Source organism: Dermacentor variabilis, chromosome 3, assembly GCF_050947875.1.
Source record: "Dermacentor variabilis isolate Ectoservices chromosome 3, ASM5094787v1, whole genome shotgun sequence".
Lineage (NCBI taxonomy): Eukaryota > Metazoa > Arthropoda > Arachnida > Ixodida > Ixodidae > Dermacentor > Dermacentor variabilis.
This window is the reverse complement of record NC_134570.1, coordinates 74,877,012-74,899,009: the sequence shown is the minus strand read 5'-3', so window position 1 is coordinate 74,899,009 and position 21,998 is coordinate 74,877,012. Positions and strand designations below refer to the sequence as shown.

Here is a 21,998-nt window from a genome sequence, read left to right as displayed (position 1 = left end):
TTATTTACCTTTCATAAGCAAATGCCCAGAACTAGAGGGTTCACGTTGATCCTCAGAGCCCAGAGATACATCTTCCTGGGAATCAAATTTTGCCGTACTGTCCTCTGACAAGCTGGAGGGCACCTCAGCCGCATCCTTTGAAACTGGCATTTTTTCAGGTTCAGTGAGAGTCGCTCCATCCCAATCGTCCTGGGTAATTTGGTCTAGAATGATCGCGAGTGCTTCATCACGTTTCCTAGTTGAGTCTGGCGACTTCTCCAAGCCTGCATCACTGGTTTCTGCGTGTGAAGTGCTGGACAGGTGTTTTGAGGAATCAGCTGGTGGTATATCTTTTCCTTCTCCTGGAAGGTCCTGTTCTTTTGAGGTAACCACAAAATCTGCGGACTCGTCATGGACTAACTGACTTTTTATAATTTCGAGAAGCTGTCTTCCTTCTTCGTCTTGCGACGGCGACTGCAGAACCATGGTTTTTTCCCAGTCCTTGGCAAGTGTATGCGACGTTTCTTCAAGAAAGCCTCTTCTAAGAACCTCAGAAGGCGATCTAAAGTCATAACCAGTCGTAACACCGCTTTGCGAGACAACGTCTTCGTCACACGTTCTATCGGCGCACCGTTCTTCTGTAATAAGGACATCTCTTCCGTCATCCTTTTGTACGACACTGCGAAAGGAATCTTCACTAACGGAGCTTTTCTGACTGCTCGTTGATATCGCACCTCCAGGACTAGTAGAATCTGTGGCGCTCACACATTCTTCCAACAATTCTTTCGCTTTACTGTACACACTTGTGGCTATGCCGAGAGCCGGACTGAGAGGCAGGTGTAGTTCCTGCTTCGTTATATCGATTTCCCCTCCTTTTGTAGAGCAAGGCTGAGGTGAAACACTCTCATCCAAGGCATGAGAAATCGGCAGTGTATGGTCTGTATCTGTTGGCATCCCCTTGTATACGTGGTCTTCGTCGAGATGTGAAGGTGTTGCGTGTATCTTTCGATAGTCCTCCTGTGACTCCAGCGGCATAAATGACTCTAACATGGGATCGCTTTCACCGTGCAATATAGGTTCTTCGAGTGCCATCAAAAGGTCAGCTTGCTCTCCACTTATTAGTGGTGAAGTTTGTGCTACCTCATGGCTGCATAGTTCGCTATCTTGTGAAACTGGAGATGATTGTTTGATGTCTTTTGTTTCATGCACTTTGTAGCGGACATCTAGCAAATTTCCTTCGCTGATACCAGCGACAGTTTCTCTTTCTTTCTGACTGAGTTCATCGCCCTTCGATAAACGCTGGGACTCAATCACTTTATCGAATGGCAAATCTACTTTTGCTGCCGACGACGGTGTGCTTTCTGAGATATCTGGTTTACAATCAAGTGGTTGGCCCAGAGATTTATACTCCGGTAACTTCGAATCTCTCGCTTCAGTTTGGAGCGCTTCAGGCACTGGAAGGACCTCTTTCTGCTCAACTATTGATAGCATATCAGCGCCTGTCTTTAGTTCGCGTCCGTCTTCAGGGGTGAGTGAGTAAGATGGGAGAGTAGCCGTCTTGTGAAGTGCTGCTTCATGCACACTGCAAACGTCTTCAGTGCGGCCAACACATATTCTGCCGTCAGAATCAAGTATCTCGCGATCGACGCCTGTCGGAGTTGAGGGGTCGTAATCGTGTGGTATAAGTGGGTCTGTTTCTTTGCAGTGTTCTTGAACATACCGTTGTGACGTCTCCTTAGAGACTTTAGATATGTCATCGGACAGCTCAGAAACTACTGGGGCATCATCTTTTTCAAAAATTTCTGTCTGTACATATTCTTGTTCAGGTACACATTCACAACATTCTTCGAAGTCGGGCAGACTACCCACATGTGGTGGAACGCCATTCCTTTCAATGGTTGATTGAACTTCCTTTGAGCTTGCTCGAGAAAAACTTGATGGCACGCCTTCTTCTCCTTCATCTTCAAGCTGTTTCTGAGCTTGTTCTTTGGCAGCAATAAGGTCTTCAGCAATGGTACCATCTACTTCCGGAATCATAGCAGTGGAGGGAGGCACTTCATATTCTTCCGAAAGGTAGCCTGACTGATGTACATCAGATAGTTCTGGAAATGCGGCGTCAGATGAGCTGGTATCGCTGAACAGGAACGATTGTGGAGGAGCACTTGCCTGTTCTGGAAGGTCTTCCTGATCATCTTTCTGGTGTTCTACGTGCTCCTCATCCACTTTTTGCACTTGATCTACCGCCTTTGAAGAGGACGGCTCGTGTTTCTCAGCAAGCTCGACTTCTTTTCTCTCATCTGGGACAAGGACCTCAACCTGCAGTTCTTGTAACCCATGCTCACCACTAACCGCATCTTGTGGTTGTATTTCGCCTAAAACACTGCCTGATGGCTCCTCTTCTGACTTGCGCACGTGCTCTTTTTGATAACTATGGTGGAGCTCGGTAATGCTCACACCATCTAATTTCTTGTCTACAGAACCTACAGGAAAGTGCTGTGAATCATCAGTAAGAGAGTGCAATGGTGAGGTTACTACTCCTTCAACTTCCGCCTCATCAACTCTGGATTCAAAATCCTCAATTTCATGAACTTCAACCGTGCCTTTATGCATTTCCTCATCACCTCGAACGCTCGTATAAACGCCTTCATCAGCGGTTTCCTCACCAGGGGACGTTACAATTCCTTCTTTGTCAAGTGAGCTTTGCTCGGACAACTTTCCCTTTTGGTCCGCATCTGTTCGTTGCAGTATAGTTTCCTCAGCTTTTGTCGGTGAGGTACCAGCATCCACTATGGCTTTTGTGGGGACAGCCTTCTCAGGTTCCTGGTGCTTGAGCGAAGCAACAAGTTCGTCGGTATCTGGCATAGCGCTGTCAGAAGCCTGCATTCCTGGCTTCCTACGATCGCCAGTCTCGGGGGCCTTCTGTTCTGCGAACTCCGGCCCAACGCTAACAGGACATTCAACCTCTTTATGGAAGGCAATAACTGTATGACCGGTGCAGGGTTCCTCAGTTTCTCCCGGTTTGGCAACAGTCGATGACAGGTCGTGGCCTTGCTCCGTCCCCTTGTCAAGCTTAATATGCATTTTATCCAGGACCTCTGGCATAGTGCTTAATTGCGCCTTTTCTGTAGGCTTCTCACACTCCAGTGCACCTTTTTCAATATCTTCAGGCTGAGAGGGCTTTTCGTCTGTCAGCTCTGGCACAGCACTTATCTGAAGCTGTTCCCCTTGCTTGTAAATTTGCGGCTTCTCCTTTACAGGGTCTTCAGGCTTCGTGGCGTCATGGCCTGATAACACTCCTAACGGTGGTTCTTCCTTTTCAATATACTCAGGTTCGGGGGCCTTTTCCTGCACTATCTCCGAAAAAGGACTTATAGGAGATTTGTCTAATGATTTATCAATGCGCACCTCTTTATCTTCAAGATCTGCGAGCTCTGAAGTCTTTTTATCCGTGACGGTACTCACTGGAGGCTCCAGTACCGGCTCCTCGCTATACGGTTTTTCGATATCGATATCTTCAGGCTTGGTGAGCTTTCTCTCGGCTATATCTTCGAAGGCACTACCAGGAACCCTTTCTTCTGGCTTCTCAAGGTGGACTTCTCCTTCTTCATGCTCAGGTGGCTTTTGGTCTGCAATCTTTTCTAGGTTCTCTATGTCTTCAAAACTGGGAGGAGTAATAATTGAGACTGAACTTGCTGGCGCCCATTCCTCAGGAAACGGCACCTTTTCAAGGTGATGTTTCTTTTCTTCAAGGTCTTCAGGTTGGGCAGCATAAGTATCAGCAAAACTTGCCACATCATTAAGTTTTTGCTTATATATTTCAGGCTCTGTGCGAACAGGAGTCTTTTCTGCTACATCCTCCATCTGTGGCTCCACCATATGGACACCTTCTGAGAAAGCTGGCTTTTTCTCCACAACCTCAGGCACTGCACTCCCAGAAATATCCAGTGCTGGTTCTTCAATGTCTGGTTCCGCTTTTTTGATAACCGTCACCTCAGCAGATTTTGTGTCCGCCACCTCAGGCACTGCCGTCAAAGGAGTCTCTTCAACTGCCCTCGCAATCCCGGTTTCCAATTTTTGGATATAATCAGATTCTGGTCCTGGTCTCACAGGAGGCTCATCTGCTGGCCTCTCAGCCTTCAGCTCCTGTTTGTCAATCTTATGATCGGAAGCTCTTTCTTTTGCAACCTCAGGCACTGCGCTGACAGCAGACAGCTCAGATGGTCTTTCAATATGCGATTCTATCTTCGGGACACTCTCAGGCTCGGCAGTTTTCTTCTTTGCGCCGTCAGGCATGGCAGTGCCAGGACTCTGCTCATCTGGTCTGTCAATCCCCGGCTCGGCGTTTTGGAAACTTTCAGGCTTGATGGGTTTCTGCTCTGCGTCTTCAGGCACTGCACTCACAGGAGTCTCCTCAGCTGGTCTCTCAATCTCCGGCTTCCCCTTTTGGGCATCATCGGGTCCGGCGCGTTTCTTCCCCGCGAACTCAGGTACAGTACTCACAGGAGTCTGCTCAGTTGGTCTTTCGATAAGCGGTTCCACCTTTCGGACGCCCTCAGGCATGGCAGGTTTCTTCTCTGCGACCTCAGTTACTACACTTACAGGAGCCTTCTCAGCTTGTATGCCAAACTCCGGCTCGGATTTTTCGATAACTTCGGGCTCGGTAGGCATTTCGTACCTGACCTCTGGTACTGCACTGACAGGAGTCTCCTGAGCTAGTTTCTCAATCTCTGGCTCCGTCTCTTGGACGCCGTCAGGCTTGACAGCCTTCTCTGTAATTTCAGGAATTGCACTCACAGAAGTCTCCTCAGCTGGTTTCTCAATCTCCAGTTCACCCTTTCCCAAACCATCATTCTCAGTAGGTTTTTTCTCCGCGACCTCCGGCACTGCGCCGATAGGCATCTCCTCAAATGGTCTCTCAATCTCCCGTTCCCCCTTCGCGACACTCTCAGGTTCGGTAGCTTTCTTCTCCGCGACCTCTGGTACTGCATCGACAGGCAGCTCCTCAGATGTTATCTCGATGTCGGGTTTCTCCTTTTCGACACTTTCAGGCTCGGTAGGTTTCTTCTTCGCGAACTCGGGTACTGCGCTTATAGGAGCCTCTTCAACTGCGCTCCCCATCTCAGGCTCCACATCTCGAACGCTCTCAGGCGCGGCATGTTTCTTCTCTGGAGCCTCCGGCATAATACTCAAAGGAGTCTTCGCAGGTGGTCTCTCAATCTCCGGTTCCGTCTTTTCAACAATTTCAGGCTCAGTAGGTTTCTCCTCCACGTCCTCTGGTACTGCGCTTACAGAAGCCGCCTCAGCTGGTTTCTCAATCAGTGGCTTCCCCTTTTCGACTTCCTCAGGTTTGGTAGGTTTCTTCTCTGCGAACTCTGGTACTGCGCTGACAGAAGTGGCATCAACTGGTCTCTGAATCAGGGATTCCACCTTTCGCACGCCTTCAGGCTCGACAGTTTTCTTCTCTGCCATCTCGGGCATTTCTCTCACAGATATCCCATCGATTCGCCTCTCAATCTCCGGTTCAGCCTTTCCAACGCCCTCAGCTTCAGTTAGTTTCTTTTCCGCGACCTCTGGTACTGCGCAGATAGTAGTCTCCTGAGATGATTCCTCAATCTCCGGTTTTTCTTTGCCGATACTGTCAGGTTCGGCAGGTTTCTTCTCTGCGACCTCAGGTATTGCACTCACAGGGGTCTCTTCAACTGGTATATCAATCTCACGTTCCGCCTTTTTCAGAGCTTCATCCTCGGCAGGTTTCATTCCCACCACCTCTGGCACTACAACAAAAGTCTCCTCAGTTAGTCTCTCAATCTCCGGTCCTATCGTATCAACGCTATCAGGCTCGCCAGGTTCCTTCTCTGCGACCTCAGGCACTGCAGTCACAAAAGCTGCTCTTTCCGGTTCTACCTTTTCGACACTTTCAAGTACCGTGGGTTTCTCATCCGCTACCCCATGATGAGGGCTGATAGAGGCCTCCTCGGCTGGTCCCTCAAACTTCGGCTCAACCTTGTAGACACCCTCGGGCTCGGCAGGTTTCTTCTCTGTGACCTCAGGCACTGCACTTAAAACAGTCTCTTCAGCCAGTGTCTCAATCTCCAGTTTCCCCTTTTGAACATCGTCACGATCGGTAGGCTTCGTCTCCGCGACCTCTAGTGCAGCTCTCATTGGAGTCTTCTCAGCTGGTTTCTCAATCTCTGGCTGGACTTCCTGCAAACCTTCAGGCTGGGCAGGTGTTTTTTCTGCGACTGCAGGCTCCAGACTCGAAGGAGTCTCTTCAGCTGGTCTTTCAATCCCCGGTTCCACTTTTCCAGCACTTTCAGGCTCGCTAGGTTTCTTCTCGACGGCTTCTGGTACAGAACTGACAGGAGTCTCCTCAGCTGGTCCCTCAATCTCTGGCTCGACCTTCTGTAAACCCTCAGGCTCGGCAGGTTGCTTCTCTGCGACCTCAGGCACCGCACACACAGGACTCTGCTCAGGTGGTCCCTCAATTTCAGGTACCACCTTTATGGCACTTTCGCGTTCCGTAGGTTTCTTATGCGCTACCTCTGGTACTGTGCTGACTGCAATCTCCTCAGCTGATGTCTCAATCTTCGGCTCGACCTTTTGAATACCCTCAGGCTCGGCAGGTTTCCTCTCTGTGACCTCAGGCATTACGCTCACAGCAGTCTCTTCAGCTAGTCGCTCAATTTCAGCTTTCCCTTTTTGAAAATCATCACGTTCACCAGGCTTCTCCGCGACCTGTGGTGCAGGTGTCATGAGAGTCTTCTCAGCCTCTGGCTCGAATTCCTGCAAACCCTCAGGCTCGGCAGGTGCTTTTTCTGCGACTGCAGGCTCCACACTCACAGGAGTCTTCTCAGCTGGTCTTTCAATCTCTGGCTCGTGCTTCTGTAAACCCTCAAGCTCGGCAGGTTGCTTCACTGCGGCCTCAGGCACCATACGTACGGGACTCTCCTCAGCTGGTCCTTCAATTTGAGGTTCCACCTTTATGGCACTTTCACGCTCCATAAGTTTCTTATCCACCACCTCTGGTACTGGGCTGACAGGAGTCTCCTCAGCTGGTTTCTCAATCTTCGGCTCGACCTTCTGGATATCCTCGAGCTCGGCAGCTTTCTTCTCTGCGGCCTCCGGCAGTGCGCTCGCAGCAGTCTCTTCAGTCAGACTCTCAATCTCCAGTTTCCCCTTTTGAGCATCATCATGTTCGGTAGGTTTCTTCTCTGCAACCTCTGGTACAGCGCTCGTAGGGGACTTCTCAGCTGACTTTTCGATCTCCTGTTCGACTTCCTGTAAACCCTCAGGTTCGGCAGGTGTTTTTTCTGCGACCACAGGCACCCCGCTCACAGGAGTCTCCTGAGCTGGTCTTCCAATCTCCGGTGCCACTTCTTCGGCAGTTTCAGGCTCGGTAGGTTTCTTCTCTAAGGCCTCTGGTACGGAACTGACGGGAGTCTCCTCAGCTGGCCTCTCAATCTCTGGATCGACCTTCTGTAAACCCTCAGGCTCGGCAGGCTGCTTCTCTGTGACTTCAGGCACCGCACTGACGCGACTCTCCTCAGCTGGTCCTTCAATTTCTGGTTCCACCTTTACGATACTTTCACGCTCGGCAGGTTTTTTATCCGCTGCTTCTGGCACTGGCCTTATAAGAGTCTCACCTGATATCTCAATCTTCGGTTCGACCTCGTGGACCTCATCAAGCTTGGTAGGTTCCCTCCCCACGACCTCTGGTACTGAGCTGACAGGAGTCTCCTCAGCCGGTTCCTCAATCTTCGTCTCGATCATCTCGACACCCTCGGGCTCTGCAGGTTTCTCCGCTGCGGCCTCAGGTACTGCGCTCGCAGCAGTCTCTTCAGCAAGTCTCTCAATCTCCGGTTTATCCTTTTGAGCATGATCACGTTCGGTAGGTTTCTTCTCCGCGACCTCTGGTACAACGCTCGTAGGAGACTTATCAGCTGGCTTTTCAATATCCGGTTCAACTTCCTGTAAGCCTTCAGGCTCGGCAGGTGTTTTTTCTGCGACCGCAGGCACCACACCCACAGTAGTCTCCTCAGCTGGTCTTTCGATCTCCGGTTCCACTTTACCGGCAGTTTCAGGCTCGGTAGGTTTCTTCTCGACGGCCTCCGGTACGGAACTGACTGGAGTCCCCTCAGCTGGTCTCCCAAAATCTGGCTCGACATTTTGTAAACCCTCAGGCTCGGCAGGTTGCTTCTCTACGACCTCAGGCACTGCACTCCCGCGACTCTCCTCAGCTGGTCCCTCAATTTCAGGCTCCACCTTTATGGCACTTTCACGCTCCGTAGGTTTCTTATCCACCACCTCTGGTACTGGGCGGACTGGAGTCTCGTCAGCTGGTTTCTCAATCTTCGGCTCGACCTTCGTGACACCCTCGGGCTCTGTAGGTTCCGTCTCAGTGACCTCGGGCATTGCGCTCGCAGCAGTCTCTTCAGACAGTCTCTCAAAATCCGGTTTGCCCTTTTGATCATAATCATGTTCGGTAGGTTTCTTCTCCACAACTTCTGGTACAGCCCTCGTAGGAGACTTCTCAGCTGACTTTTCAATTTCCAGTTCGACTTCCTGTAAGCCCTCAGGCTTGGCAAGAGGTATTTCTGCGACCGCTGGTACCCCACTCACAGCAGTGTCCTCAGCTGGTCTCTCAATCTCCGGTTCCACTTTTCCGACAGTTTCAGGCTCGGTAGGTTTCTTCTCCACGGCCTCTGGTACTGAACTGACAGGAGTATCATCAGCTGGTCTCTCAATCTCTGGCTTCACCTTCTGTAAACCGCAAGGCTCGGCAGCTTGCTTCTCTGCGACCTCAGGCACTGCACTCACAGGACTCTCCTCAACTGGTCCCTCAATTTCGGGCTCCACCTTTATGGCACTTTCACGCTCCGTAGGTATCTTATCCACCACCTCTGGTACTAGGCTGACAGGAGTCACCTCAGCCGGTTTCTCAATCTTCGGCTCGATCTTCTGGACACCCTCTGGCTCGGCAGGTTTCTTCTCTGCGACCTCAGGCACTGCACTCGCAGCAGTATCTTCAGCAAGTCTCTCAATTTCCAGTTTCCCCTTTTGCGCATCATCATGTTTGGTAGGTTTCTTCTCCGCAACCTCTGGTACAGCGCTCGTAGGAGATATATCAGCTGACTTTTCAATCTCCGGTTCGACTTCTTGTAAGCGCTCAGGCACGGCAGGTGTTCTTCCTGCGACCGCGGGCACCTCAATGACAGGAGTCTCCTCAGCTGGGCTTTCAACCCTCGGTTCCACTTTCTCGGTAGTTTCAGGCTCGGTAGGTATCTTCTCCACTGCCTCTGGTATGGAACTGACAGTAGTCTCCTCAGCTGGTTTCTCGAAATATGGCTCGACTTTCTGTAAACCCTCAGGCTCGGCAGGTTGCTTCTCTGCGACCTCCGGCACTGCACTCACAGGGCTCTCCTCAGCTGACCCCCCAATTTCAGGTTCCACATTTAGGACACTTTCACACTCGGCAGATTTCTTATCCGCTGCCTTTGGTACTGGGCTGACAGGAGCCTCGTCATCTGGTTTCTCAATCTTCGGCTCTACCTTCTGGACGCCGTCGGGCTCGGCAGGCTTCTTCTCTGCTACCTCAGGCATTGCACTCGCAGCAGTCTCTTCCGCCAGTCCCTTAATTTCTGGTTTCCCCTTTTGAGCCTCATCATGTTCGGTAGGCTTCTTCTCCCCAACCTCTGGTACAGCGCTTGTAGGCGACTTCTCAGCAGGCTTTTCAATCTCTGGTTCGACTTCCTGTAAGCCATCAGGCTCGGCAGGTGTTCCTTCTGCGACCGCAAGCACGCCACTCACGGAAGTCTCCTCAGCTAGCCTTTCAGTCCCCTGCTCCACTTTTCCGGCACTTTCAGGCTCGCTAGGTTTCTTCGCCACGGCGTCTTGTACAAAACTGACAGGAGTCTCATCAGCTTGCCTCTCAATCTCTGGCTCGACCTTCTGCAAACCCTCAGGCTCGACAGGTTGCTTCTCTGCGACCTCAGGTACTGCACTCACGGGACTCTCCACAGCTTGTCGCTCAATTTCACGCTCCACCTTTATATGACTTTCAGGCTCCATAGGTATTTTATCCACCCCCTCTGGTACCTGCCTGACAGGAGTCTCGTCAGCTGGTTTGTCAATCTTCGACTCGACCTTCTGGACACCTTCGGGCTCGGCAGGTTTCTTCTCTGTGACCTCAGGCACCGCACTCACGCGACTCTCCTCAGCTGGTCCTTCAATTTCTGGTTCCACCTTTACGATACTTTCACGCTCGGCAGGTTTCTTATCCGCTGGCTCTGGTACTGGACTGGGAAGAGCCTCCTCAGCTGATCTCTCAATCTTCGGTTCGATTTCGTGGACCTCATTAGGTTCGGTAGGTTTCTTCCTTGCGACCTCTGGTACTGCAGTCATAGGGGTCTCCTCAGTTGGTCTACCAGTCTTCGACTCGACCTTCGTGACACCCTCAGTCTCTGTAGGTTCCTTCTCAGTGACCTCGGGAATTGCGCTCGCAGCAGTCTCTTCAGCAAGGCGCTCAATCTCCGGTTTATCCTTTTGAGCATGATCACGTTCGGCAGGTTTCTTCTGCGCACCCTCTGGTACAGTGCTCGTAGGAGACTTCTCAGCTGACTTTTCAATCTTCGGTTCGACTTCTTGTAAGCCCTCAGGCATGGCAGGTGTTCTTTCTGCGACCGCGGGCGCCCCACTCACAGGAGTCTCCTCAGTCGGTCTTTCAAACTCCGGTTCCATTTTTCCGAAAGTTTCAGGCTCGGTAGGTTTCTTCACTACAGCCTCTGGTACAAAACTGACAGGAGTCTCCTCAGCTGGTCTCTCAAAATCTGGCTCGACATTCTGTAAACCTTCAGGTTCGGCAGGTTGCTTCTCTGCGACCTCAGGCACTGCACTCCCGCGACTCTCCTCAGCTGGTTCCTCAATTTCAGGCTCCAGCTTTACGGTACTTTCACGCTCCGTAGGTTCCTTATCCACCACCTCTGGTACTGGGCTGACAGGAGTCTCCTCAGCCGGTTTCTCAATCTTCGACTCGAGCTTCTGGACACCCTCTGGCTCGACAGCTTTCTTCTGTGCGACCTCAGGCACTGCACTCGCAGCATTTTCTTCAGCAAGTCTCTCAACCTCCGGTTTATGCTTTTGTGCATCATCATGTTTGGTAGGTTTCTTTGCGACCTCTGGTACAACGCTCGTAGGAGACTTCTCAGCTGGCTTTTCAATTTCTGCTTCGACTTCCTGTGAGCCTTCAGGCTCGGCAGGTGTTTTTTCTACGACCACAAGCTCCACACTCACAGGAGTCTCCTCAGCTGGTCTTTCAATCTCTGGCTCGTCCTTCTGTAAATCCTCAAGCTCGGAAGGCTGCTTCACTTGCACCGCAGGCAGCGCGCTTATTGGAGTCTCCTCGACTGGTCTTTGAATTTCAGGCTCCGCCTTTATGGGACTCTGACGCTCCGTAGATTTCTTACCCGCTTCCCCTGGCACTGGGCTGACAGGAGTTTCCTGATCGTGTCTCTCAATCTTCGGCTCGAGCTTCCGGGCATCATCAGGTTCCGTAGGTGTCTTCTCAGTTACCTCTTGTAGTACGCTCATAGGAGTCTTCTCAGCTGGTTTTTCAATCTCCGGTTCAAGTTCCTGCAAACCTTCACGTATGGGAGGTTTTCTTTCATCGACCTCAGGCACCGCACCTACAGAAGTCTTATCAGCTGGTCTTTCAATGTCTGCTTCCACCTTTCCGGCACTGTCAGGCTCAGGGAGTTTCTTTTCCACGACCTCTGGTACTGCACCGATGGGAGTCTCCTGAGATGGTTTCTCAACCTCCTGCTCCACCTTTATGACGGCGTCAGTCTCGACAGGTTTTTTCTCCATGACTTCAAACACTCCACTGATAGCAGTCTCGTCAGGTAGCCTTTCAATTTCCAATTCCACCTCATGGACATCCTCAGCCTCGGCAGGTTTGATATCCACGACCTCAAAATCTGTGCTCACAGGAGTCTCCTCTGCTTTTCTCTCAGGCAGTGGTTCCACTTGCTCGAGGCCATCACGCTCGACAGGTTTTTTCTCTGTGGTATCAAGAACTTTGCTGACAGAAGTCTCCTCAGCGGATATCTCCATCTTCGGTTCTATTTCTTGGACACCGCCAGCTTCGCTAGGTTTCTTCTTGGCTACCTCCAGTACAGCGCTCTCTGGAGTTTTCTCTGCTGGTCTCTCAGTCGCCGGTTCCACCTTTTGGACACCCCCCGGCTCGAAAGGAGTTTCCACATCAGGTTGCACAAGCTCCATCTCCACCGTTTGAAAGCCCTCTGGCTCGGCAGGTTTTTTTGGGACCTGTGAAACTGCCCTCACAGGAGTCTCCTCAGCTAATCTCTCAGTCACCGGTTCTATCTTTTCGACACTCTCAGGTTCTGTTGGTTTCTCTTCTGTGACCTCAGGCATTTCACTCATAGAAGGCTCCGCAGCTAGTCTCCCAATTTCCGGCTCCACCTTGAGGTCACCCTCAGACTCGGCAGCTTTCTCTGCGAAGGTGCCTCCAGAGGTGGTCTCCTGAGGAGAGACACTCAAAGGTGTCTCCTGAGGTGGTCTCTCAATTTCCTGTTTTTCTTTATCGATACTCTCAGGCTCGGCAGGTTTCTTCTCTTCAACCGCATGCACTGTAGCCCCAGAAGTATCCTCCGATGGTCTTTCAGTCTCTGGTTCTACCTTTATGATGCTCTCAGGCTCGGCAAGTTTCTTCTCCGTGGCCTCCGGTACTGTACTGACAGGAGCCCCTTCAGCTGGGCTTTTAATCTCTGGTTTCACCTTTTCGATACTGTCAGGCTCTGTAGGCTTCTCTACGGCCTCTGTTAATGATCTTGCAGGAGTCTCCTCAGTTGGTCTCTGAATCGCCGGCTCCCCCTTCTGGAAGCCCTCAGACTCAACAGCTTTCTTCTGTGTGACGTCAGGCACTGCACTCACAGGGGTGTCCTCGGCTGGCTTCTCAATTTCCGGCTCCACCATATGGATGGCCTCCGGTTCGGCAGGTTGCTTCTCCAGGAACACAGGCACTACACTCACAAAAGTATCCTGGCCTGTTGTCCCAAAGTCAGGTTCCACCTTTTCAACACTCTCAGGCTCAGCAGGTTTCTCGGCGACGTCAGGCACTGCTCTGAGAGGAGACCCCTCGGCTGGTCTTTCAATATACGGCTCCACCTTCTGGACACCTTCAGGCTCGGCAGGTTTCTTCGCTGTGACGTCAGGCACGGCACTGATAGTAGTCTCCTCATCTGGTATATCAATCCCCGGCTCAGCCTTTTTGACACCCTCAGGCTTGGCAGGTTTCTTCTCTGCAAATTCAGGGACTGCACTCACTGGAGTTTTCGCAGCTTGTCTCTCAAAGTCCGGCTCCGCCTTTTCAATACCATCGGGCTCAGCAGACTTCTCCCTAACCTCAGGCACAGAGCTGACGCGACTCTCGTCAGCTAGCCTCTCAATGTCCTGTTCCACCTTTTGCATAATTTCAGGCTCACCAAGTAGCTGCTCTGCGACCTCAAATACTGCAGTTGTTGTGGTCTCCTCTGTAGGTTTGTCAATTGCCGGTTCTAGCTTTTGGATACTCTCAGGTCCGGCAGGTTTTGTTTTCATGACTTCAGGCACTTCACTCGCCGGAATCTCCTGTTCCGTTCTCTCAAATTCCAGTTTTATTTTATCAGTAGCATCAGGCTTAGCAGGCTTTTCCTCTGCGTCCTCAGACACCTTGCTCTCAGGAGTCTTTTGTGATGGGCTCTCAATCACTTGTTTAACCGTTTCGATAACCGAAGGTTCAGAAGGTTTCTCTGTAATTTCATGTAAATCGACCTGTTTAGTATCATCTGTTGGCTTCACAGGTTCGATACCCGAAGGCTCTGATGGTTTCTTCTCTGAGGTCTCATGAACAGTGCTCAGAACACTGTCCTCTTTAAGTTGCTTGGTCATTGGTTCTGCTTCTGTTGTACCTGTAAGTTCAGGTGGTTCCTTCTGCGCGATATCCTTCGCTGCGCTGACAGAAATCTCCTGCGCTGATGTCTCAATCTGCGGTTCTGCCTTTGTAATAATTTCAGCGTCACAAATCTTCTTGTCTGCAGTATCAAGCATACCAACTACTGAAGGTTTTTCTTTGGCGGTATCGAGCACAACACCTTCAGATTTTTCGACCATGGCTGGTTCAGCACATGGCTCTTCAGGGCTTCTCCTGCTTGGTTCGTCTGTAGCGTGCTCAATATCGTGTGATGGAAGGTCTGCAGCATGTTGCGTTGGCTGTTGGAATTTCTGCTTGAGCTCTGCATGGTCGTCAGGTTCGGGTAATTCTTGCCCAACATGTGCGGAAATGGGGACTCCTGCTGTTTTCTTGTCGGCTTCCTGAGATGGATGTACGATTTCCTCATCTTCCATGGGAATTTCTCCTTCAATGGAGTCGACAGAGTCCCTCCTCTTGATTTCGAGAACCTGTTCTCTGGAAACGAGCTGATGTTTTTCCATGGCTTCGAGTATCTCGTCTCTAGAGGATGGCGCAGTGCCGTCTCCGACTTCGCGGGGCGTGTCAAGAGAATCCGGTGTTCGCTGTCCACTGGAGAGAGCTCGGACCCTACTAAGTTCCGGCTCAGTAATCTGTCTGGCGACGGAGGAATCGGCTTTTAGAGAGACGTCAATCACTTCGTCAATAAGCGATGGTACACCTTCCGATGACGCAGATACAGTAGGCTCCGGAGACAGCGCGTGCTCTGGGGTTTCGGCTACCTCTTTGGCATCGCCTTCTGCAGGCCACGTTTTGGCGTCGGCAATATCTTTCTCGAGGGACTTCGTTGGCACCGCTTGGAAATCTGTTGTTGGCGCGGCATGCGCAGTGCCTAGAAGCACTGCTTTGATAGGAGCTTCATCGACAGTCACAGGGGACTTCTGTTTCGGAATATCTTTCTTGCTTTCGTCGCTGCTAGAAGGCTCAATAAAAGGTTTGTCTTCCTTCGTAGCTTCAGTTGCTGCTTTTTCCTCAATGGCTTCTTTCGACCCAGAACTTTCATCACCCGACTGTGTCACAACCTCAATTCTTTTGTCGGGTTTTACTTGGGCTGTGGGCTTCTCTATCAATACAGGTTTCTCACCTTCGGGGAGTTTCACCGGTTCTGCAGCAGGAGCCTTCGCGTTCCGCACTCCTCCCCTTACTGACCTTACTGGTCGCTCGGTCGTAGGCTTAGGAGGGGTGCGCTTCGGTGAACTGGATGCAGAACTAGACGGCGACTTCGACTTAGAGTCTCGAACCATAGGTCGCGTAGGAGGGGCAACAAGTGGACGCGGCTTCACCTTTGCTGGCTCGGCAGTCTTACGTGCGGTGGTTTTGCTTTCGACTGCCATCTTGTTCGTGACGTCTTTCGCTCCTTTGCTCTTAGCCGGCGGCCTAGTAGGCGTAGCTTTTTTGAGTTCGCGTTTCGCGGCTACCTTTTCTTCGACTTTAGCAACAATTTCTTCTTGTGCTTTCGTATCTATTTTTGCGATCTCGATTGGAAGCTTCTTCAGCGGCTTGTCGCTAATAATTTTGCTGATATCCTTTTCTTCGACGTTATCTAATTCATTTTCACCAAGTTTCTCCACAATTTTTTCCTTGCCGGGTATTGTTTCAGCTACTTTTGCTGGAACTTTGGCTGTGATCTTGGGAGCTTTTTCGTCCTTAGCGTCTGCTTTTTCGACGGCTGATTTCTTCGGCTCCTTCTTGGCACCTGTTTTAGAAGGCTTTTTAACATCATCTTGCTTTTTGGGCAGAGACTCAATGGACTTGTTCGTTTGTTTCACCGGCGCTCTGACCTTTTCAGCAGGTGGAGGTGTTGGCGATGGTGACGGAGACTCGACTTTTGCTGCCGCCCTCTTGGCGACGCTTGGTCTGGGAGGCACTGAGGTTGCTCGAAGCGGTTTGTCTTGAACCTTTGACTTTTTCAATCCTAGCCGCGCTTCTGCAGTCACCGCGCGGCTCTTGAGAACGGCTAAGTGGCCCAGTTTACTGAGCCCCTCGAATATGACGTTTTGAGAGGCACTGCCGGGCAGAAGTATGCGCGTGACGGGTTCCGACACCTTAGCAGGGCGCCACACGAGAAGCGCGCACACGGAAGCGTCCTCTTCCGTCGAGCGGCCAGGGCTGAGTACGAACATCTCTAGCGTGCCGTGGCCCACCTTATGGTACAGTGTAAGCGGCCGGGCGTCCCTCTGACAGGCCTGCGGCGACAGTCCCATCTCGCGCACTCCCTGGAGAAACTCCAGTCCTTGAGCCACCACACTGACGACGAGCTGGTCGCGGTCCTTTTGCAGTTCCTCGTCGGACGGCGACCGGACGGCGTTGCAGAAGACGTGGCCGACCTGCGGGTATACACGCTCGAGTGCCTTACGTTGCGCCAGCGCCGTCAGTCCGCACGAGTTGAACTGGTTGAAGCGAGTGACGAGAAGCGAGTCCAATCGGTCCAGATGCCGAACAAACTCCCAAAAGCACGGCTTCCGGGCAAAGCCACCGTCCACGAGCAGCGTGAAGCCGGTGACACCGAACAGAGCGCAATCGCCCTGGCCGCCCGGAAACACGTACATGGTCGGCCTTCGGAAACGGATGTTGCCTACCACGCTGGATGAGGGCAGCAGGCTCGTTAGGGGAGGGCTCGTCAGTACGGCGTCCAGGCAGCCCAGCAGGTGCACCGAGCCGGCCAGGCTGTCCGCGATGTCCGGAGGGTTGAGGCTGACGCCCACCGGAGGCTGTGCCCAGCTTCCCTCAGCTGAACAGTGAACGTGCAACGTGTGGAACTTCTGGCGCCGTAGTACCTGGGAATTTTGCAAGTCAAATGATTAGCATAATTTTTTTGAAAGTGATTATTGATGTTTTAATGCGATTAGCATGCTTTAAATATTTCAAGCAGTTTTTAGTACGGAGGTATCTGTCAAACCAAAAGTGGAGGCAGGTTTCGAAGTTCGCGCAGTCTAAAAATATGGGCTTATCCTGTTTCACAATGCTTCTCAATAAAAAAACGACCCTTAATGTTTATTTGGTGTTAGGCTTAATCGAACGCACCTCACACGGCTTCCTCAAGCCCATCAGCCCGACGATCTAGCAACGACCGCGGAAAGGGAGGGATTATTTTTCAGTTTTCGCACGCACCGGCACGCTACGTATCTCAGAAGCCACGTGTTAACCTCGTGGGAGTGCTGCTAGATGGCGCAGTGTGTCCAGACAGAAATGCGAGAGAGGAGCCCGGCTGCAGTACATAGGTCATCGCACCGACGCCCCACTGGTGCACTCTCGGAGGCCACGCATTGTTGAAGTACACGAAAAGAACTTCACGCGGACTTCGCGGTGGCACAGCTAGATGGCGTAGCATGTCCACATGGAAGCGCTTGAGAGGAGCCTTTACAAGACGTGTTTCGGTTGCGGTAATACGGTGTGTCGCTACGTTGTTTCACGGCTAATCGCATTAACGTCAACATTCATCGTCGAATGGATTCTTCCGGATAACTTAGCTTCTGTGCTGTTATACCGGTTGTCTAGTCAAGTAGTTTCAATAAGCTCATCATGTAGGGTTACTGGTGTTTAGGACTGATAGGTTAGCATACGCATGTAGTATTCAAAGAACAATTCGCAGTTCCACCCGAAAGGCGAAGCACCGATTGCGATAGCAAATTAGTGTAGAGATGATAGTAGCTTTATCGGCCGTATGAACTTGCAAACATTCGCTTACTAACTAAAGTCACGATGATAGAATATGTAAGCGTGACTCAACGAGGACGTAGAAAGAAGCAGACACACAGAGACGGCCCTGTCTTTGAGTGTCTGCTTCTTTATATGTCCTTGTTGAGTCGCGCTCATACATTATATCATGGATTCAAAGCAACTAGCCAGTCAACGTGTTTTAACTAAATTAACCAGCACGGTGTCATGCGCGCACAGGTAAACATGAACACATCTCGCTCGATGAACGCGGAAACTCGCTGTGAAAATTCTGGAGTGAGGAATCGCGACAGCAGCAAGCGAATTGACCTTCATGCATGTCTCGCTTCAGCGCGAACGAAACGTCCAAAGCAAAGCGCATACGGAGCTATCGGCACTATGTGCCCTCTGCAAACATCGAAAATCGCTTTGAAGACTACGCCTGCACATACGTGCACTTACGCCGGGACGTTACATGGCCTCCGCCCAGGGCGTCTACTACGATATCCGCCATTCGCGTTCCCAACGCCGTAGTAGACGCCGCGGTTGTCTCCGCTCTGTATGGAGCGGCGGGCGAGGAGGACAACGAGTCACCGTAGCAGCTGCCGGAGAAGAACGCCCCTCGTCGCTCGCTTCACCCTCCTGCCTCGCGCGCTACATGAGGGGGCACGCACCCGGGCCGCGTTCCTCGCTCGTGCACGCGAGATTGAACCGCGTTCATCAGCTCCCATTCACACAATTTCTTATATGGAACCTCACGGCGACGGCAGAAATGCGCCTGGAGTCTCCATGCATGTAATTGCTATCGCTATACAATGCTTTAGTTTGGTTTTAAAGCGCAAATCTTAGGCCCCCTTTCTGTGCTTGGCGTCAGTGACCTTGGGCGTAACCGAGCGAACGAGCACATCGAAGGGTGCAAGGCGGCGATAGCGAAGAGAGCAGGAGGAGGAAAGCGGAGAAGAAGAGTGCAGCGAAACCATGAGGCGGAAGAGGAGGGTATGGCAAAAGCGTGAGAAGCGAGGTGTAGCGCTGCGCAAGACGGTCTCTGCGGCGACGACCACTATAAGGTGGCGCCACAGTAGCGGGCCCTCGTCTGTTCACCGATGGCATGCGGCGAGCGCTTTCACAGATACCATGTATGGTAACGAAGCGCTACATGAGCGGAAGTACATTTGCGGCGGCTGCAGTGAATTGCGCCACGCGTCAACCATGCGCTGTCTCTCGCGATCTCCCGATGAGCTACTCAGTCGCGCCACACTTCGCTCCGTTAGCAACGTGCCATACGAGAATGACTGTCCACGCGAGCCAATATATGGTGAGACAAAAACACGTATAGAGCTGCGCTCGAATTTCGCATTAGGGAGTATCGTAATCGTCGGTGTACTTTTTTAGACGTAGTCCAGGAGCTTCAAGCAGGTGCCAATGCTTGTATTAAATGCTTTATTGAAGAATATTTTGTTAGAACAGACTAAACGTACTTAATTACTACAGCCGCGTGTCGACGTGTTATGTATACATCGTTCAGTGATGTATACATTTATACAGTATGCTATATTTAAGGAGCCTGTTGATATGTTCCAAATGTTCTGCATGGTTACACTTGCTTCAACATATCAGCATGTACAGATCACGCGCGTAAGCTTCTTCGAAAAGCCCATCACGGGACCCTTCATCGAAACGCACATGCGTATTAAATATTCAAGAAGACGAAGTTTGAAGGCACCTCCTGAACGTCGGCGTCGTGCAACAGCGCCTCGACATCGCGGGCGCTGAAGACGCCATCCTGGAGTATCCAGTCACCGGAGCCGGCAAATGCGTAGCCGGCGTGAATGACGTGCTTGTGCGTTGTGCCGGAGACCATCATGTTCTTGAAGCACTGGCGCAGCGTGGATACCTCCGGGTTCAGCAGAACCTCCAGGGCCAGGCTCTCCGTCGAGTGCTGGATAAGCAGCTCTGCACGAGAAAAACAGAAATGAGAGAATTTACCTTCAACTTCAAAAAATTACGAGTGAGTCCACCGCAACTGCGTCCCCTCTCGTCCAACTCAAGGCAAATGAAATACTTTTCTGGCACACCTCAGCGTCCGTCGTAATGCTAAGGCGCTTTCTTTTTAACCATTCTACAATAGTATGTAGTAAGAAACGCTACTCACAATGAGCGGTTCGCGTGACCTAGACATATTACATAGTGCATGAACTACATGACCGCACGAGGAGGAGGAATTAATTTTATTTGTAAAAATGAGCTGGTGGTGGAGTCGCCCGAGGTGGGCGGCGTCCCTGATTCAGGACGCCGTGGGCCTGAGCCGATAGCTTGGCCCTCCTCACCAGACAATGCTGGCCTTCAGGGCTAGGGTTTGTCCGCTGGGCCTCCCACTGCTCGACGGTGGGTCCGGTTACGTGTGGTGTCGATGGGCTGTGCCCGCACTCTCATACCATGTGGTAGAGCGCATTGGGCGCGCAGAGCAGAAGGCGCACTTGTAAGTGTAGCTCGCAGGATACATGGCGTGCAGCAGGGTGCAGCGCGGGAACGTGCCGATCTGTCGTTTGCGGAATATAACCGCCTCTTCTCTATTCAGCTTGGGATGCGGTGGTGGACCGCACGAGAAAGCGAAATTCTTATAGAACACTTATTTCTTTGCATGAGTGAATAAATGATAGCCCAACGGATGCCTGCCTTGGATTCTCAGTTTTGTCCTGCAAGAAACTCCAATAAAAGGAAAGCTGAAAGGAGTGCCACAAGTCGTACACGAAAAATACAGACAATTGATAGCTATAACTTCCTCCCACCCTACACGCTTCCTTCGTGCAGGATCCTCACAACAGTATCAGTGCGTGGTGCGCCTTAATGCATACGTGTTCCAAGTGTAATTTTCCTATAAAGCCTGCCTCACGTACTGCGGCACCAAATCTACGCGAAAATACAAATAAATAATGCGAGCTTCTGCATCAGCCCAAGAATAACAAAACTGGTGCTAGTCTCACAAATTCTACTAGCTGTACACACGTTAGCAAAAGTATACGAACCAGATGATCACCGAAAAAAAGAATTTCTCCGTAATTAACATGCATAAACGGAAACTGGTGTCCACTAGAAAACTCGTAATGCCAAGTTTGGACTGCATTCGCTAATTTCAAGTTCCATTAACTGACAGAGCAGAACATGAGTTTTATTGCGCAATGCCTGGTCCCTATACGTTTGCTCACGGATGCACATGCCTCGCATACTGGCCCGCATCAATTTGAGTGTGTATCCAACTTAATCAGTTATTCAATCTTGCGTAATTGTCGATTTAACCCAGAAATAAATTTATTAAGATACAACTGGCGTTGCTGCTGATAACGATGCATTGTAGAGAAAAGACAACGGTCCAACATTACTTTTAGGGTTAATTTACCTGTTACATAAAACACCTGCGTAAACAAGCGCAAGCAATGTCAGTGGGGCTTGGTAGTTACCCGATCTTGTCTTCCTTCTCGATGAACATATGCATCTTGTCTATGCTTTCTGGGAGTGTATGCTATAGCTCGAGGCCCCGTCTCAACAATTATTCGTGACGATGAATTTGCTTTATTTGGGTGTCAGTGCTGTCAGTGTCATTGCGCGTAATGCTTAAGCACAGACAACCAAATAAGTGGGTGTCATTACTGTCAGCGTCAGTGGATGTCAGTGCAATGGGTGTCAGTGCTATGGGTGTCAGAGGCTAAGAAAGCTTCACGTTAAAAAGCAACACAAAGTCGCTCGGATAATTGTTGCGGCTCGAGGTGGCGTTTGGGCCAGGAATCCACTAAGCCCATTGATGAGTATGTCCTGCAGTAGAAATGAAGGAAAAAGAGGTTTATTTTGCATTATTTATATTGGCTCCAGATACGGAAGCCCACTGCGTGCAGGAGCATATCTGCACTCCTGCGCCAAAGGTCTCCGCTTTTGATACCGTATACTGTAGTCTTCCCTAGGCGACTAGACTAGGGAATTTGATGAGTGTATCGTGGCCAATCACAATCGTCGAATCGGTCGCAATATCCCGCCCATGATATCGCACGACTGCTCCGAACTCAGCTTCCGATGTTGCACCTTCGCCCCCGCATATTTAGCAATCTGGGAGTCCGAGGTCGAAGCCGTTCTCACGGTAACATTCGACGTTGGTCCTTTACATCGTTTAGTTCAGGTTGTCAGGTTCAGAAGTCTTTTGTTGACCCGTCAACAGTAGGCGTCAACGCTGCGTCGACTTCTGGATAGGCGCTGGTGAATGCGTGGGGCTGCCTCGAGGTAAAAGTTGAAGGAATGCTCGTCACCATATTGAGACGTAACATAAAGTATTAGATCTTCCTACGCGCTG

At 51.0% G+C, this 21,998-nt stretch overlaps 1 protein-coding gene across 1 annotated transcript in view; it reads right to left on the bottom strand.

The window, feature by feature from the left end:
- LOC142575879 (uncharacterized) overlaps positions 1-21,998 on the bottom strand; it is a 209,490-nt gene that overhangs the window by 24,308 nt on the left and 163,184 nt on the right. The window contains exons 3-4 of the mRNA XM_075685631.1: positions 19,383-19,612; positions 9-16,779 (exon numbers count right to left, since the gene is read on the bottom strand). Of these exons, the coding sequence (XP_075541746.1) occupies positions 9-16,779; positions 19,383-19,612 (17,001 nt within the window). The remainder of the gene's footprint in view (positions 1-8; positions 16,780-19,382; positions 19,613-21,998) is intronic.